This window comes from Stegostoma tigrinum, chromosome 5 (genome assembly GCF_030684315.1).
Source record: "Stegostoma tigrinum isolate sSteTig4 chromosome 5, sSteTig4.hap1, whole genome shotgun sequence".
Taxonomy (NCBI): Eukaryota; Metazoa; Chordata; class Chondrichthyes; order Orectolobiformes; family Stegostomatidae; genus Stegostoma; species Stegostoma tigrinum.
The window spans coordinates 30,922,272-30,939,270 of NC_081358.1; the positions used below are offsets into that span (position 1 = coordinate 30,922,272).

The window sequence follows — 16,999 nt, forward strand, 5'->3', positions numbered from 1 at the left end:
TTGCTTCTTTAGTTCTTTAATATAGAAATCCAGTGATATTGATTTTGCACTTGTCTGTCTCCTTTCCTAGGATGCCATTTCTCAAAAGTCAGTTGACATTCTGAGTAAAGGTGATGACCAACAGTCTGTCACCAGTGCAGAGAGGAATCTTTCAGATTGGCAGCAGAGCCAGTTTAGTCTAATATCCAATTCTAGTGATGATGCTGCTAAAGCTAAGACACCGTCAAGTAAGTTTTTGACAACTAAACAGATCACACTTTTCCAAATACTTTACAACACGTTTCTTGCAGGATATTAAAATCAAAATGCATACAAATCTGTGTCAGTTTATGACATAATTTGCAGTAAGGATATGAAAGTAATTTTTCCGGACTAATTTTCTGTTCATTTAACTTCACTTTGACCAGATGCATTTTTCCGCCATCCCCAAATTAGGAATCTATTTTACCAAAAGGAAATTCCTGAAAATATAATTGTATGAAATGCGTATTGCAATATGTTTATGTAATTCAGAGTTTTTAATGTGTAAAAATTGCATGTTCTTAGGAATATGAGTTCACTTGCTGTTTTGTGCGAAGTTGGTGAATCCTCAGTTAGCTCAATGTACAGACACAATGCATGTGATCTCATCAGTCCCAGTTTGAATAACTACTGTTCAGTTATCCATGAATCCCTGTTTATGTATAGAATATGTTGTGTTTTGGCAAGGGCAGGATCAAACCTGTATTATGTCACAATCCAGCTCTCAATAATTGCTAGCTGTTCAGATTCAAGGATTGGCAAAAAAAATTAAGAATCATTGAACTGAGAATAAAACTGATGAGGTTAGTGACAAAACTGAAAATTGCTTAAGCTAATGAAATAATTATAATCATCCATATATGGCTATAACTGTTTGAAACAAAGGATCAAATACTCATAGAATTTACCTATGTTAAGCCCTGTGTTACTGTTGTTTACATAAATTTTACGATTCACTTTGTTAAATTATCTATATAGTTAGTATTTTTAAGTTGTTTGTATTTTGAATTGTACAAGTTCAAAAATGACAATGATCAAATTTTCTTTATTTCCTTTCAGAACTGTCAGAGCAGAAACTGTTTGCTGCACTTCTCATTAAATGTGTTGTCCAACTCGAGTTAATTCAGACAATCGATAACATTGTGTTCTTTCCTGCAACCAGCAAAAAGGAAGATGCTGAGAACTTGGCTGCAGCTCAGGTATTGGCCAGTTATGAGATTTTTGCAAAGTGCAAAGCTTTTTATTATGTGGATTAAATTAGTGTCTTTAAAGTTTTACAGCAGTTAACCTCCAAGCAAGCATTTTAAGAAATTCGACATTTGTTAAAAACCTGTCTTAATACCTTCCAGTTTTAAAGCAACACTGCAGTTTAATCACCAAATATGTACTTTTATCTCCAATTCTGTGGCAACATTGTTAGTTAAGGAAAGTATATACCTAGGCACAGAGACTGGCCATTCAGTCCACTTGTTCCTTGTCAACTGATCTGTGGACTCATGACAATTATATATGGCAGATACCTTCCTTGCCTGCCAATTGTGTGATTGGTTCTTGGCTGAGTGAACAGCTTGGACCTGGGTACAGGTTACAGAGAGTGTTTAATTCTTCCCCAGCTTGGGAGTGTTCTCTCTGACCTGAAGAGCACCAATTTATCTTGCCTGTGACAGTTGTTACCAGTGGATTTCAACTGACAAGTCAGAACTTTTGAGTGAACCAGCTACCAATGAGTGTAAGCATCCCGAAAAAGATGACTAATACAACTTTCTGGCCAGCAGAAGAATCGTAAGGACTATCTCAACAATAGAACCTGGGAACAAAGACTTTCCTTTTTTAGTCTCTCCAGTTTTCCCCTGTCTGTCTGTATGTGTGTAAGGGAGAGTTTATAAACTGATTAGAATTGCAATTAATAGTGTTATATGCGAGCAGTTTATAACTGCTTACATGTAGCTAGAGTCTAATTACTTGAAACAAATGGTGATTCTTGTTCAGTACAGATATCTGGCCCATACTTCTATTAATCTCATTCTAAAAGTAGGTAAATTGGGGAACTTTGCACACTATATAAAATCTTTAAGTTTTGTGATGGCTTTGGGAATAGTGGGGTTCAAATTTTAACACTACCCCAGTAAAATGTTACTGTGAGAAGGCACGCATTTCATTAGCCATTGTGATTATTTTCGGTAGTAGATTCGCCAACTTTAAGTACATTTAAGTCATCGTTGGACAAGCATATGGACGTAGGCTAGATGGGCTTCAGAACGGTATGACAGGTCGGCACAACATCGAGGGCTGAAGGCCCTGTACTGTGCTGTAATGTTCTCTATGTTCTATATGAACTGTTTGATAGCATTGGAATGATTCAGTATTCCTTAATATCTTTTGCTATCAAAATTTATCAATCTAATTTTAACATTAATGATTTTACTGTTGATTGCCATTTGGAGAAGTGGATTCCAACCTTCTGTGCCTGTTTGAAGAAGTGTTCCTAATTTCACCCCTGAGAATTTTGGCTCTAAAATTTTGCCTTTTGCTGTCAGCCCTAGACTTCCTAAATAGTTTAAAATAATTCTACCCATTTTGCCTTAGTATCATGAACATTTCAATCCAATCAACCTAAGCCTCGTACATTCTCGGGAATGGAACCGTACATGTTCTAATTTCTCTGTGATTTAACCTTTTTTAGTCCAGGTGTCATTCTGGTAAACCTGTGCTGCATCCCTCCAAGGCCAGTATACTCTTCCTTGGGTACACAGTGCCCAGAAACTTTCATGGTACACGAGCTATGTTTGGACCAGGGCTTACAATTTCTAAAGTGACTTAAGTAACCCCCACCCCCACCCCCTTCACTATGCATCTCCAAAAATAAGGATTAGTATTCCATTAGTCTGTTCATTTTCTATGCATCTTCAAGGCATTTCTCTTCAGAGTTCTATTTCCAGCTTTTCCTTATTTAGAATTCTGCACTTTCCATTTTCAGGTCCAAAATGAGTAACATCACATTAGTCAGCCTGTTTTCCCAACTGTCACTTTCTGAACAACAAATTTCCCGACCACTTTCCTGACTGCTGCTTCCGCTGGTAATTGTTATCAAATAACTTCTGAGAAATTTGTGAGCAACTTGGTTTTATCGAACCACTGGTAACTATGTTGCGTATGCAGGGTATCAAACAAATGCAAAGTTCAGAATTTGCTTGTTCAACTTTGCAAAACAATGTACATGGTTAAAGTGTACACGTCAAGAATCCTAGTTCCAGTCCCTTAGCCCATGAGAACAGTAAGGTTTCCATTCAATCAGTTGTAGAAAAAGTCTATTTAATCAGCTTTGGGACATCTTGAGGATTTGAAGAATGCTTTATATATTCAAGTTTTTATTTTGTTTTATTTGTATGTTTTTAAGTTGTTATTGGAATGCTTTCTGCGGCCATACCTCCAACTCACATTACATCAAAGGTAACAGTAATGCCCAGATTGTTAATAATTGGTCAACTTAAATGTCACATTCTGACACAGCTAGAATTTGTAACTTTTCAAGAACTACTAGCTGTTCAGATTCTGTATTCTCTTTCCATTCTGCTGGTCAAGTTTTGTAGGTAAGCATTTCACGTGGCAATAACTTATTTAAGTCAAAATTACAGGAACAGCAGCAGTGATCGAGAAATTTGGCATGATCTCATTGAGTATGAGTATAGGTCTTATGAAATAGCTTTACATTTTTACCCACCACACCTGATCCCCACCAAAATCATGGTCTTAGCTTTCATTTTAATGGTGTGACTGGTGTATAATAAAGGCAATGAATACTCCATTCACTGATACATCTTAATTTCTGTTTGTATTGCCGTTCAGGCTTGCAATGTACTCTATTAACATGTGAGGTCAGAACCAGTAATGACAATACACACATACAGCAATTCCTTTACCATTTACAGAGAGATGCAATCAATATTGATGTGCATGTTGAAAAACAAGATCAGGGAATGTATCGCTACCTAACTTCAAAACAGCTTTTCAAGCTCCTAGACTGCTTACTTGAGTCTCATCGATTTGCCAAGTCCTTCAACTCTAACAATGAACAGAGGACCGCATTATGGAAAGCAGGTATGTGTCTAATAATTGTCATGTGGTTAGCTATACGGGACTACCGTCACAGGCATCGTAGAGAAATTCATCTACACCGTGGTCTGCAATTCCATGTTGAAAGCCATGTTAAGGCAAAATGTTTGAAAACAAGAGTAGTCGTCAGCATGTCAGGCACGTCAATAATAATAATAATAATAGTAAATTGTTGATTTTTTTTCAGAAGTTCTTTGTGAAATAAATTTCAATCAAAATCAGTTTTCTTTGATTTATAATTGTGATTCTCTTTACAAAAATGTTGCATGTTGCAAGTAGAAGTAACATGGTAAACAGCATGGTCTTTGTACAAGAAATATTGACCACAATAGGACATGTATGAAACATGAGCTATGTGGATGGAAAATAATGATCATCTTTTCAGAACTGATTTTTTTTATTGACAATTTCAGAAGGTTTGTTAAAACAAGTGTTTATTTTCCTTCTACCTGTCCAGGGTTCAAAGGTAAATCAAAGCCGAATCTTTTGAAACAAGAAACCAGTAGTGTTGCTTGTGGCCTGCGTATTTTATTTCGAATGTACACAGATAAAAACCGTCGTGATGCTTGGGTGGAAGTTCAGCAACGATTACTAAAGTAAGTAGCAATTCCTATGAATGTAATTGAATAAGCCTGCTGTCTGTGAGCTTTGAGGCTTGTTGTTCGAATGATAATACGCAGAGAGCTAAAGGGAGATTCATCAAGCTGAACAGTTTGATTTTAACATTATCAAGGTATTGCATTTGTAATTTTTGGGTTTCCATTATTTCTTTGAAGATTTGATATCAGGGATGATTAATTTTCAGCCAGATTGCAACCAGAAGTTGATTAGGTACTAAAGGAGGAAGATATTTGAATGTTTTTAGTGCAGTTCTTCATTAATTCTCCTCCAGATATTGATCAGCTTGTATGTTTTTCAGAACTTTCCATTCTTTCAAAATTTACATTTCTTTTACTTTAACTTTGTGTTTCCAGAGATGAGATTTTGCAGAGAAATTGTCATCCCAAAGTAAACCTCTAACTTTCATAGTGGGGATGCAACTCAATAGTGACCATACATGTTCATTGCATTTTGTGTTTTCTGTATGATTGTCCATCCTATCCATGTCTTTGTCATTTTTAGACTCAAATTTTCCAATTATCTATGTGTTGACTGGTTCCTCAGCCTCTATCCTTTGTCATCTTAAGTTCCCATAAAATTCTTCTGCCAGTTTCACATCTCTCACCAAATCAAATTCATTCATCATTGATGTCCTTGAAGATACTTTGGCTATTGCTTTTCCTCAGTGTAAAAATTTCCTTGGCATGCCTAAATCTCTTCATGCCTTCACTTCTGTGTTTCAGTAATGTCACCCAGTTTAACAATTTGGTGGTGGGAAGATAAGTGCACACTTACTTTAGCTGATTCCCCAAAGCTTTGTATAACGATACTATTATTGACTAACATGTAACATACTCATCTACCCTTATACTATATCCCTGTCTTCATTGCACCAAGTACCATCTACATTTGAGGATATTTGCTAGTATCACCTAATATTTCTAGCCCATCCAATCTGGTTTTAATGCATTTGATTTTCCATGTTCCAGACTATGGACCAATTTCTTATCAACCCTAATTACTAATTATTCTATTTATGCTGTCCTTCAGATTGATGGAACAACTTGCAAATCTTCCCATTTTATAATCAATAAAATCACATTGGAAATTTAAAAGTAAACATTTACTTAAGGGTCTCTATGCAATTTAGGATTCAGTTCTCTATCCCTTGAGTATATGTGGGACTAATTTTAACAGTTTCTCTTCCGTTACACTCAGTATTTTCTAAATCCAAGTAAATGATATTCAGCTATGTTGATGATTTCTTAAACTAGGCCAGATGTATTTTCTGAAACCATGGTTAAACATATCTAGTAACCCCAAGCAAGCTAGGTACTTGTCATGTATTTTCCTGTTCTTAAGATCAGCAATCTACAGTCAGCAAGAAATGATATAAGTTTTTCAAAAATCAGTGAATCTGATGATCCAGCATTTTTCGAATACTCCATAAAGTGTTAAAGTGGTTACTGTCATTAAGAAATTCAACTATTTTCTTCTGTATCCGTGGATAAATTCAATCTGTCCTTTGTGTTTTCTCCCCCAACTTTTGCGTCCCTTTTAATCTGAACAATTTCTGCTGAAATGTTTTAGCGAGCCTGTTTTGTCCATTCTACAAGTGAGCAGATTCCTTTCTCTCACAGTCTGAATCAAAATCTTAGTTAGATTGTTATCTTGCAATATTATGAGAAAAGGGCAAAGATGGATGTGTGAAGTTAAGTTGCAGATCACCAATGATCTTACTGAATGATTTTTCAGAATAAAGGAGTTAAGTATTTTTTTCCGTGTTTTTAACCTGCTTTAACAAAAGCAGAAAATACTTCACAATAATTTAGCTATCATCAACTGCCCTACTTTCTAAAATTGTTTTAGTTGGTCAATTATTGCTTTTCATTGATGCAAACAGCTTTATGTACTTATAAAGAACTGCTAATCTTTTTTCACAAAGCATAAAGCAATTTTTCTTGAATACAAGTTTCCTGTGTTTTCACACAACCGTAGTGAGGGCTATCTTCCATCACATGTAGAGAGTGTCTCTGTACTTGAAGGACTGCAGTGGTTCATGAAGGCAGCTCATCACCACTTTCAACAAAGCAAGACCCCATCCCCATGAACGAATGGCGGGGTGGGGGGGAAGCACACACTCCCCCTCTCAGACATGTGTGAGGCTTCAGAGCCAATCCGGATCTCACTGGAAATTGTTCCATGTCCTTTGTCACAAAGAAAAACAAACTGCTGGAATTGTTGCAGTTTTTTTTATCTTTCAAACCTCTACAACCCCACATTGCAAACCTTCTGAAAGATACGTCTGAGTCAGTATTGCTCCCTCCCCACATCATCCACCAATTGTAGTTTGTTCAAACAAACTATTTTTAAGATATATTCCCTCCAGTTTTAATTTTCAATAGCAGATATTGACTCTGTTAATCAATGGAGTATCTGATGCCTGAATATCAGCTACTTACTATATAGTGTTTGGCGTGAGGAGGCTTTGAAGATAGGAGGAGAAAGCAAACCTTTGATGTTAAAATGGTGTACAATTTGACCCAAGATGGTTAAGCTCAAGTTAAAGAGCTAAAAAAAAGTTAGGTTATTAACTAGGTTGTTTATATTTTTCTTCCAAAAATACAGTATACTGATTTGATGTAACTGACACCAGCAATTTTCTTTCAATAGTGTTTGCAGTGAAGCTCTCAGCTACTTCCTGACACTTACCTCAGAGAGTCACCGGGAGGCCTGGACCAATCTTCTTCTTCTTTTTTTAACTAAAGTCCTCAAAATAAATGATGAAAGGGTAAGGTTTAGAATTAAAATTGCCTATGTGTGCAAGGGCTAGCGTGAGTTATTTGTTTGTATTGTCTTTTTAGTGGTTGATCACAAGGTGGAGGTTATTGTCAATTACAAATTAAGCTTTTTTCTCTGTGTATATTTCTACTGCTGAGCCCCATCTGTTTTATGATTTTTTTTTTTTATTTACACTGACCACAAATCATAGCTGTTCTGAGCAATTTATTTCCTTTTGAAATAATTTTTAAATGCCTAAATTATTATCTAGCAGAGTCGTCCTTGGAAGTGAAGTGCCTTTGGCTGGGGACTTATAAATTTTGAAAACTCATCCTGTTATGCAATTTTGAAGTTTCAAAGCAGTTTACAGTATTTCACAGTTGAGTTTCTAATAACACTTTGCACGACGTTATGTCCAGCTCAGTAATAAATACGTGATACCGTTTTCCAGAATTACTTCAGTCTTGTAAATTCTCATTAATAGGAAACCTAGTGCGTAATGCTTCCTCAGTGAACTAGAATAATTTTGATAAAACCAGTTTATTAAAATGCAAGGTTAATAGGATCTAAAATGCCCACATACCAAAGTACCCATAAAGAGAAAATGTACAAAATATAAATGCATTAAAACCAATGTAGTTTAGACGGAAGGGGATGATCAGAAAATCTGGCATATGTTAGAAATTAGCATGAGGTATAAATATATCAGACTTTATTTGAAAGGAAGAAGCTGCATTTAAAAAGGAAAACAATGGTAGAGGTTCAGTGATGGTGAAGTATTGGGGATGTGGATTATCTCTGCTTAAAATGTGGATGATAATACCTTGCAATCTTTTATTTCAATATTTTAATTATCCTTTTGTTTTTATTTCTTTCTAGTTCAAGGCCCATGCATCGAAGTACTACCCCCTTTTGTGTGAAATTATGCAATTTAATCTGATTCCAGAATTGAGAGCTGTTCTACGCAAATTTTATCTCCGCATTGGTGTAGTCTTTAAAATATCTCATCCTTCAGATCAAGAGCCTGGATCCAACAAGCTGCAATGACGACTCAGGTCTTGGCTAAGGCATTCTGTTTATAAATCGGAAAAGGACTAGGCTGCAGTTGGTTACTTTGACTCACTCACTCACTCCTGCCTCGATCCTTTCTTGATCTTTTTGTAAAGGATGGTGCTTTAATTCTGTTGGTTTGTAACCTGCCTAAAAGATGCAGATGACTGAGCTGTAATATTAGTTTAAAATGCTCTCTTTCGTTGAATTAGTTATGCGAATGATTCAAGGTAATGATTAAATGCTGACACGTGCTGAGCATGGAATCAGCATTTTGTGGTTTGGTCACTGTTTGAAATGCAGTTTAGTGTGGAGAACACTGACTCGAACACAAATGTGGACAGGATGCAGTGCATATTGTAAAGTAGAGAAAATATTTAAATGAGTACTGTAGTTTAAACTTCTGGGCAGAAGAATTTGGCACCAATATGCTATAAGGGGAATCTAATCGTGTAGCATCTTACAGGCAGGTTGGAAGATAACTAAATTACAATTGTTACAGATACTAGCAAAGATCAGTTGAACATTGTTCAGTAACTATTTTATTGTTTGCACAGCTGATGACCATTAAAATTACAATGACCATCCTTCTGTGAATCTGTTGTACAGAAATATAAATCTGTAAAGTATATTAACACTATGTAATTCTTACACAATGGGTTTCTTTTATTGCAGTATTTTATGTTGATTTTCTCCGGTTACAGCTATTTTATTGTTCATTGTGTGCACTGGGTTGTTTTGCTTTTGACTTTGTGATTTATTTTAAACTTACTTTAATGTTGCTTGTGCAGTTGTAATGGAAGCTGGGGTGTGTGGACAATTATTAGAGGGAAGAGGCACTAAGATTGTTGTGTTCATGTAATTAGCAGAATGGTTACCCTGTCAATAAAGGTAGGTTTTCCCCTAACTGTATAATACAGACTAGGGCGTGTTATTTAAAAAAAAAAATGGATTGACCTTATCAACTGGAACTTGAATCACTGCAGGTTGATCTGAGGTGCATTTACACTGACATAAAACTGTCTCCATGTTTGATGTAGGTTCTACTGTCTGTGTATAAAATTTGATGTTAAATTAAATATATTGAATAATGAATCAGTTTAGGGTTGGGATGATGACATATACTGAAATCTAATTATTAAGAAGCTGTGAAATGGGCTTTAATTAAAAAAACGGACAGAGTTCCAAGCATTCCTAGTCACTGTGGATGTAGAAAATAAATATTTGGAGAAGGTTAAAATGTATATGGTACAGACATGTAAAGTTTTCTATGTAAAAAATGTACAACTTTCTGTACAATATTGGTTATCATCTGGCATATTCTAATCAGGTCATGGCTCAATAAAGTTTTTGAACTCTCTTTTACCAGTGCAGTGGTTCAATGAAAAGTGCAGGAAGGCTTGCCAGGAGCAGCACTAAGCATAGTTAAAAATGGGATGTCAACCTGATAAAACTGCAACATCTAACCAATCAGCATTAACAGCAAGGGATAAACAGGCTAAGCAGTTTCTCAGCCAATGGATCAGTTGATCAACACTTAAACAAATCAGTGGAGGAGGTTGCCCCAAAAATATCCCCTTACTCATTGATCAATGAACGCAGCATGTCAGAGCAAAAGATACGTATGTAACATCTGCAACAATCTTTAGCCAGAAGTGCCTAGTGAATAACCAGTCTCTGCCTCCTCTAGTGGTTACCAGCATCGCAAATGGCAGCGTTCTGTCAATTTTATTCACTGTGATAATCAAGAAACAACAGAAGTTACTGGATATTGCAAAAACTATAGACTCTTAAAAACCTTCCAACAATAGTGCTGAATATTTCTACTACAGAATTTGCCACTCCCCTGGCCAAGCTGTTCCAGTGCATCTACAACACTGACGATGTGGAAGGTTTTTCAGGTATGTGCAGCACACATACAGCAGGACAAATCCAACCTAGCTAATTACTGTCTGATCAGGATAGACCGCATCTGGAATACAGTGTGCAGTTCTTGTCTCAGGAAGAATGCAACAAAGGTTTACAATACAACACAAAATGCTGGAGAAACTGAGCAGGTCAGGCAATATCTATGGAGAGACAACATTAACACTTTTGAGCCTGGTATGATTCTGATTAACTGGTATTGAATTGGTTCATTCTGCTTGTCCCTGTTATATGAAGAAAAATCAGATAAACTGCATTTTTTAGAATTTCAAAGAGTGAGAGGTGATCTTGTTTAAAACTTACAAAATGGTTAAATGGATAAACAGGGTAGGTGCAGCTTAATTTCTCCTGGCTGGAGAGTCTAGAACAGGAGTACAATGTTGGAGATGCCACTTGGAGTCAAGATGAGGATTGGAAGTCTGGAATTCTGTACCCCCGTGGGCTGTGAAAGCTCAATCTTTAAGTATGTTTAAAGGAGAGATTGATAGATTTCTGATTACCAGTGGAGTAATGGATTATGGGGAGAATATTGTCAAAAGGTATTATGGTAGTCTATCAGACTGTTCCTACTAAATGGCAGAGCAGGCTGAATGATCTAAATGTCCTATTCCTATGTTCATCAATGCCCTTCCCCCAACTTAAAGCCAAAGTGCACAAGTTTGCTGATGATTTCACAGTGTGGGAACAGGATGTGGTGGGTTTAGTGGGGAGTATGGAGCAGATTCATCACCTCACCTGGCACCTTTGTCTGTAACTACAGCAAGTGCTACACCACCCTCTGTTCAAGGCCCAAAAGAAACCTTTCATATCAGACAGGAGTTCACCTGTACATCCACCAACTTGATCTACTGAATCCATTGATCCCAATGTGGCCTCCTCTACATTGGTGAGACCAAGCAGAGACTCATAGTTTTGTAGAGCATTTGTGCTCTGTGACAAATGACAAAACCTTCTGGTCGCCAACCATTTTAACTCTCTCTCTCTCCCCCCTCCTCCTCCCCCCCCCCCCCCCCCCCCCCCAACTCCCTGGGTGACACGTCCATCCTGGGTCACCTCCATTGTCAAATAATGCCACCCGCAAACTGGAGGAGGAGCAGCACCTCCTATTCCACCTTGGGAACCAACAGCCTGATGGCCTAAATGCAGAATTCGCCACTTTTAGAATCTCCCCACTCCCGGCCTCATCCCACATGCAACCCTCTCACTTATCCCTGCCTTCTTGACCCGACCACAACCTATCTACCCAACCCATTCCCGCTACTCTCTACCTGTACCCATCTACCACCATCCCATCTACCTTCCCCAGCATCACCCCTCGTCTCCATTTCCCAGCTCCCTTCCCGCTCCCCATTTCTGAGGAAGGGTCCAGACCTGAAATGTCAACTTCCCTTCTCCTCTGATGCTTACCTGGCCTCTTGTGTTCCTCTGGCTCCACACTGTATGATCTACTTGTATTACTGTGGCTACAACAGCAGGTACCAGAGGTAAGGAATCCTGTAGCCCAAGTAACTTACCCACTGATTAATCAAAGCCTGTCCACCATCTGCAAGATACAAGTCAGGAGTGTGATGAAATGGTCCCCGTTTGCCTGGATAAGAGTAGCTGCAATACTCAAAGCTTGACACCCTCCAGAATAATCCAGTCTACTTGATTGGCACCATATCCACAAAAATTCACTCCTCAAATCACAGATGGACTGGAACATCGATGTGTAACATCTACAAGATGCATTGCAGAAATGCACCAAAGCTCCTAAGAGAACACTTTTGAAATCCCATGACCATTTTCATCTAGAAGGTCAAAGGCAAAAGATATGTAGGAAGACCACCACTTTGGGTTCTCCAAGCCATTCACTATTCAATCTTCAAAATCTATCTCTGTTCCTTTACTATCACCAGGTCAAAATCCTGGGGAAGTTCTCCCTATCAGCATTCCTCTTCACAAATGAACTGCAGTGGAACAATAAGGTAACTTACCACCACCACCTTAAGGGTAATTTGGAATGGAAAATAAATACCAGCTAGCAAGTGACACACACATCTAAAGGAACAAACATTCTCTCTTTGATTACCAGTACCCTGATCAATTATTTGTATAATTTTAAGCATGAATTTCATTACCACCTTAATGAACAATGTCAGTTTATTTGGTGGGAAGAAAGAAATAGTTTGCTCATTTCAAACAGATTTAAAAGAGATTCCTTATTATAATGTTCCACTGCCATCTTCAAGGCCTTCACTATTACTCATCAGTCTTTGGTCACCATTTCATTTCCCTTGACATTGCAAAAATCTGGTTCATGGTTTATGAATAAGACTTTGAGTTTTAGCTGTAGATAAATCGGGGCATCTGAGAAACTGATGTGCAATCCTGAGGCTTCTGCCTAGGTTTCCATGCGTTTCTCTCTAATTTCACACATGCTGTGCTGTTCATACCCAGTCAGGAGCAGTTTTGTGACATTAATCGCAAGATTGCTCAATGGTCATAAAGCTGGTACACAATAAAATAAGCTTGCTATAAAGCCAGAAGGAACTTGGAACTTATACTTCCAGCTGACATAATTTGTGCCAAATCTGCTGAAGGTATTACCTTTCCCTTGGTTTGAATTGTAGGTGCCCTAGTTTAGTGAAAGTCTTAAAATGTACAATTGTCTCTTTCTGGGGGCAAATGCCATTTTTACTTTTACATTTAAAAATACTCAAGATACATAGCTAAAAACACAACTTTATTATATTTTGCACAACTGTATACAAATCTGGTAGCCAACAATCAATAAATTTGCATGTGAATAACAATTATACATAAATAATACATTCAGCCTGTCAGCACTGATTAGTGCTAGATCTAGCAACCAAAATGCAAATTTTGTTTCAACTTTTTCCAGTATTACTTTGAAAAAGTGATTAATGTGATAAATAATATCACACAAGTATTAAACAAAAGATCCAAACTAATTTATAGGTTTTTTTGCATTTTATTTATTCAAGGCCACATGCTGGTTTACAGACAACATCCTGAATTGAAGTATCTAAATGACAAAGTGCATCAAGTATTTGTAATAAACATTTTTCCTAGTGAAGGCACAAATAATCTTTTATTAGTTCTACCAATTTGGTCACAGGCTGTGGAATTACCTTGCTTCCAACTAAATGCTCAGTTAGCTGAAGATCCTCAGTAAAATTGCGTACGATCAGCCATAAACCTTTTTAGTGTTTCTGATGTCCCTGGTCGCAGCCAGGCCTCTGTTGCCACCGTTTCATCAGAGCTTGGTCTTTCCTGATCTCTTGAAAGGAACTGGTTTAGAATATCAACATTTTCCATTGTGAGGTCATTACCTGGCAGTGAAAACTAAAAGTCAATGTCATACATCACAATTAAATCTTTTCCACAAATTTAGGAATTTAATTCGTGAGAATTATAATTAATTGTTCCTGAAGGAAAAGGCCAGGGATGAAATTAAAGAATGGTACCACGATACAAGATTTATTCCTTCCAACCATATATCCAATGTTATTACCAAGGTTAGGGGATCATAAGTTTCAAAATTTGTACCAGAGTGATGATATGGCTAAATGTATTGATCTTGGTGTCTGTTTTATTATGATAAACAATTCAGCTTGTTCTTTTGTCAAAACATAATTAGTTTCTTGCAATCAAAAGGTTAATCTAGGCAAATACATGACATTTTCTAACAACCAAAATTGGTGGTACAGTGAACAATGAAGAAGATTATCTGAGTACAGAGTGGCAGATGGAGTTTAATTTAGAGAAATTTTGCAAAGGCAAATCAGGGCTGGACTTAACTTATACACTTAATGGTGTGGTCCTGGGAACTGATGCCTAAACAAGAGATCTTGGGATCACACTGACCTACTTCCCCCAAGAGAAAATGCAAACAGCAAATGTGATCAGGACAGATTTCTCAGCAACCCTCCCTAGACATTAGTGACATTGTGGGTCACCAAATCATGCTAACATTTCATAAAGACAGTACAAATTTTTGCTTTCAAGGACCTGACTTTGAACTCTCTCAAGAGCTGCTCCATCATAGACCTCCTCAATACTGGTCATATTAGGGAAGTTCACCTTCATTTCCTGAGACTACATTCCCTAGAATCTGGAAACAGCACTTACACATAGGAAATAAACCTAAGGGCAGTACCAGTGGAAAAAGCTTGAGTTCAGCCCAAGGTCTAATCCTATTCAGTTGCACTAAGCAATTATTGTTTATGGGATTCCTTCATTTTCACTGTTGCAAACCAAACTAACAACAGCACGTGGTTTCTACCAGACCGCATTGCACCCAAAAGTTTTTGATCCATAGTTAGATTTGGCAAAGTCACCACAGTCCCACAGGACCATAGCACTACATTTTCATTTGAGAGAGGCAGAAACAATTGGTGGTGTTCAGCCTGAGGTTCACCATACCTCAGGCAAGGGGAAAAGGCTGAGAAGGAGAGACTTCATGCTAACTTTTGCCAGTGAGCTGTTGGCATCACTCTGCATCGCAAGCCTGCCATCCAGCCAATGTAACTAACTGGCCCCCTGCAACAACTGACTCCTTACCAACTCCTAGAACTTTTTCCTGAATACCGAACCAGTGACCCAAGTCATTGCACAACTTAATTCTTTTCTGCACGGAGGCGGTCTCTATTACGATTTGTCTTCTCCAATTAACTGTGACCCTGGAACTATTCTGAGTAGCCTGTACTGAAAACCTTGCCAGAAGCCCTGCCTGTAGACCGGGACAGTATTTAATATTTCTAATTTTCTGGAATAATGGCAACACTGGATACTATATGTCTGGTCCCGAAGGATAAATACCACATCTACAATGCTTAAACTGTTTCTAAACTCTTAGACTGTAGAAGTATATATAACTGCCTCTATGTCCCAGACACATCACTCTGGCATCAATCACATTCAGCTTATAGGAAGTGCCATTAAACAACGTGTTTTAGTTTCAACATGTTCTACTGTTGCCTTTGGATAGCCACTATTCATCATTTTGCCATTCATACATCCTCTGGAAAATGGTAGTGACTTTATCCATCTTATTACCACCTCATTTGATCCTGCACCATCAATCCTTTGACAGATGCACCCCACCCTTTGACCTTGCTCCTATCTTCCCAACAGTCACTTGCTTAAAACATCTCATTTTTAAATTCTCCCATCTCTGTTGCTTATTTATCAATCTGAGCAATGAACTCACTCTCTCCCCAGATTGGGGGAGAAGGAACGACATCAGGCACCTTGAATGTTCATAACAAATTGCTTTGTTTGGATCAAAAACAAAGCACTGGAGAAACTCAGCAAGTTTGGCAATATTTATACAGAGAGAAACAGAGCTGACAGAGCCCAGCGAGCTTTTGTCAGGTCTTTGTTTTCTATGGAATTCCTTCAACAGTTGGTTCCTTAATATACTTCAGTTAGGTGTCATTACATCAGCTTACTGGTAAAAAGAACATGCTAAAAACGAACAAGAGAAGTAAGGATACTATTGTTCAATTGAGCAAAACGATTTCTTTTCCCTTTAAAATGAATTAAACATCAACATACATCATCAGTAGACTCCCAGTTTTAAATTATCAATCCATTCACCCATTTTTGATACTTAACCCATAGTTTAGTGCATATATGTACTGTGGTAATTTAACTTGATAAACAGAGCTGTTGTGAATTTTTACAATGTGCTTTAAAGAGACTTGCACTTAAATTCTGACAATTAAAAGCCAATGCTCATGACTGTTTAAAATTATACATGCCCTAAATTAGTAAGAACCAATGAAAGTTTAATTCAAGTTTACTGACCTCTCAACCACATCAAAAAAAACCTCAAAATGTTACTGTTCAAGTATAAATTAATATAGATCCAACACTGTGAAAATTACTAAAGGTGACGAACAGCACTAACCAAATTGTGTTATCCAGCTTCAAACTATTAGATCTGCTCTGAATCTATTCCATTCACTATCATTGTGATGCCACACAACTTGAAGGGGATGACTTCATTGTGAAGACAGGACTTTGTCTCCACAAGTACTGTGCATTTTACCTAGCAGACTATTCTTGCCATTTTGCACAAGTATGTTAAGTCCCTTGTTTCGGTTCTCTCATTACACGGTGGGATTTCAGTCTGGGATTTATGTCCTTCGGGACTCAACTTGCTGGGTCAGTAGCAATACTAATTTAGGTGTACTAGTCTTTGGGTGACAGACACAAAAACAGAAGTTGTTGAATTTGAGGAGTGGTACTGGATGTGAAATGTTAACTGATTTCTCTGCACAGATGTTGACAGACCTGCTGAGCTTTTCCAGCACTTTCTGATTTGCAGCATCCACAGTTCTTCTGTATTTTATCTAGGTGACAGACATTGAAATTCCCTACTCAAAGTACATTTTATGCCCTTGTAACCATTGTTTCCAAAAAAGTTCATTTTAACATAGGGATAGGCTAATGCATCAGCTGAGGAAAAGTGTAAGTCATCATCAGTACATTGTTTGCT

At 37.5% G+C, this 16,999-nt stretch overlaps 2 protein-coding genes across 13 annotated transcripts in view; one reads left to right on the forward strand and one right to left on the reverse strand.

The window, feature by feature from the left end:
• Nucleotides 1-9,915, forward strand: part of arfgef1 (ADP-ribosylation factor guanine nucleotide-exchange factor 1 (brefeldin A-inhibited)) — a 168,709-nt gene extending 158,794 nt beyond the window's left edge. For all 4 annotated transcript variants that reach the window (XM_048528690.2, XM_048528692.2, XM_048528693.2 and 1 more), the window contains 6 exons: nucleotides 71-227; nucleotides 1,081-1,220; nucleotides 3,951-4,119; nucleotides 4,592-4,730; nucleotides 7,408-7,525; nucleotides 8,395-9,915. In XM_048528690.2, the coding sequence (XP_048384647.1) occupies nucleotides 71-227; nucleotides 1,081-1,220; nucleotides 3,951-4,119; nucleotides 4,592-4,730; nucleotides 7,408-7,525; nucleotides 8,395-8,562 (891 nt within the window). In that variant the 3' untranslated portion in view covers nucleotides 8,563-9,915. The remainder of the gene's footprint in view (nucleotides 1-70; nucleotides 228-1,080; nucleotides 1,221-3,950; nucleotides 4,120-4,591; nucleotides 4,731-7,407; nucleotides 7,526-8,394) is intronic.
• Nucleotides 9,916-13,234: 3,319 nt separating this feature from the next.
• Nucleotides 13,235-16,999, reverse strand: part of LOC125451959 (centrosome and spindle pole-associated protein 1-like) — a 179,300-nt gene continuing 175,535 nt past the window's right edge. For all 9 annotated transcript variants that reach the window (XM_048529772.2, XM_048529765.2, XM_048529764.2 and 6 more), the window contains one exon: nucleotides 13,235-13,826. In XM_048529772.2, coding sequence (XP_048385729.1) covers nucleotides 13,663-13,826 — 164 coding nt within the window. In that variant the 3' untranslated portion in view covers nucleotides 13,235-13,662. The remainder of the gene's footprint in view (nucleotides 13,827-16,999) is intronic.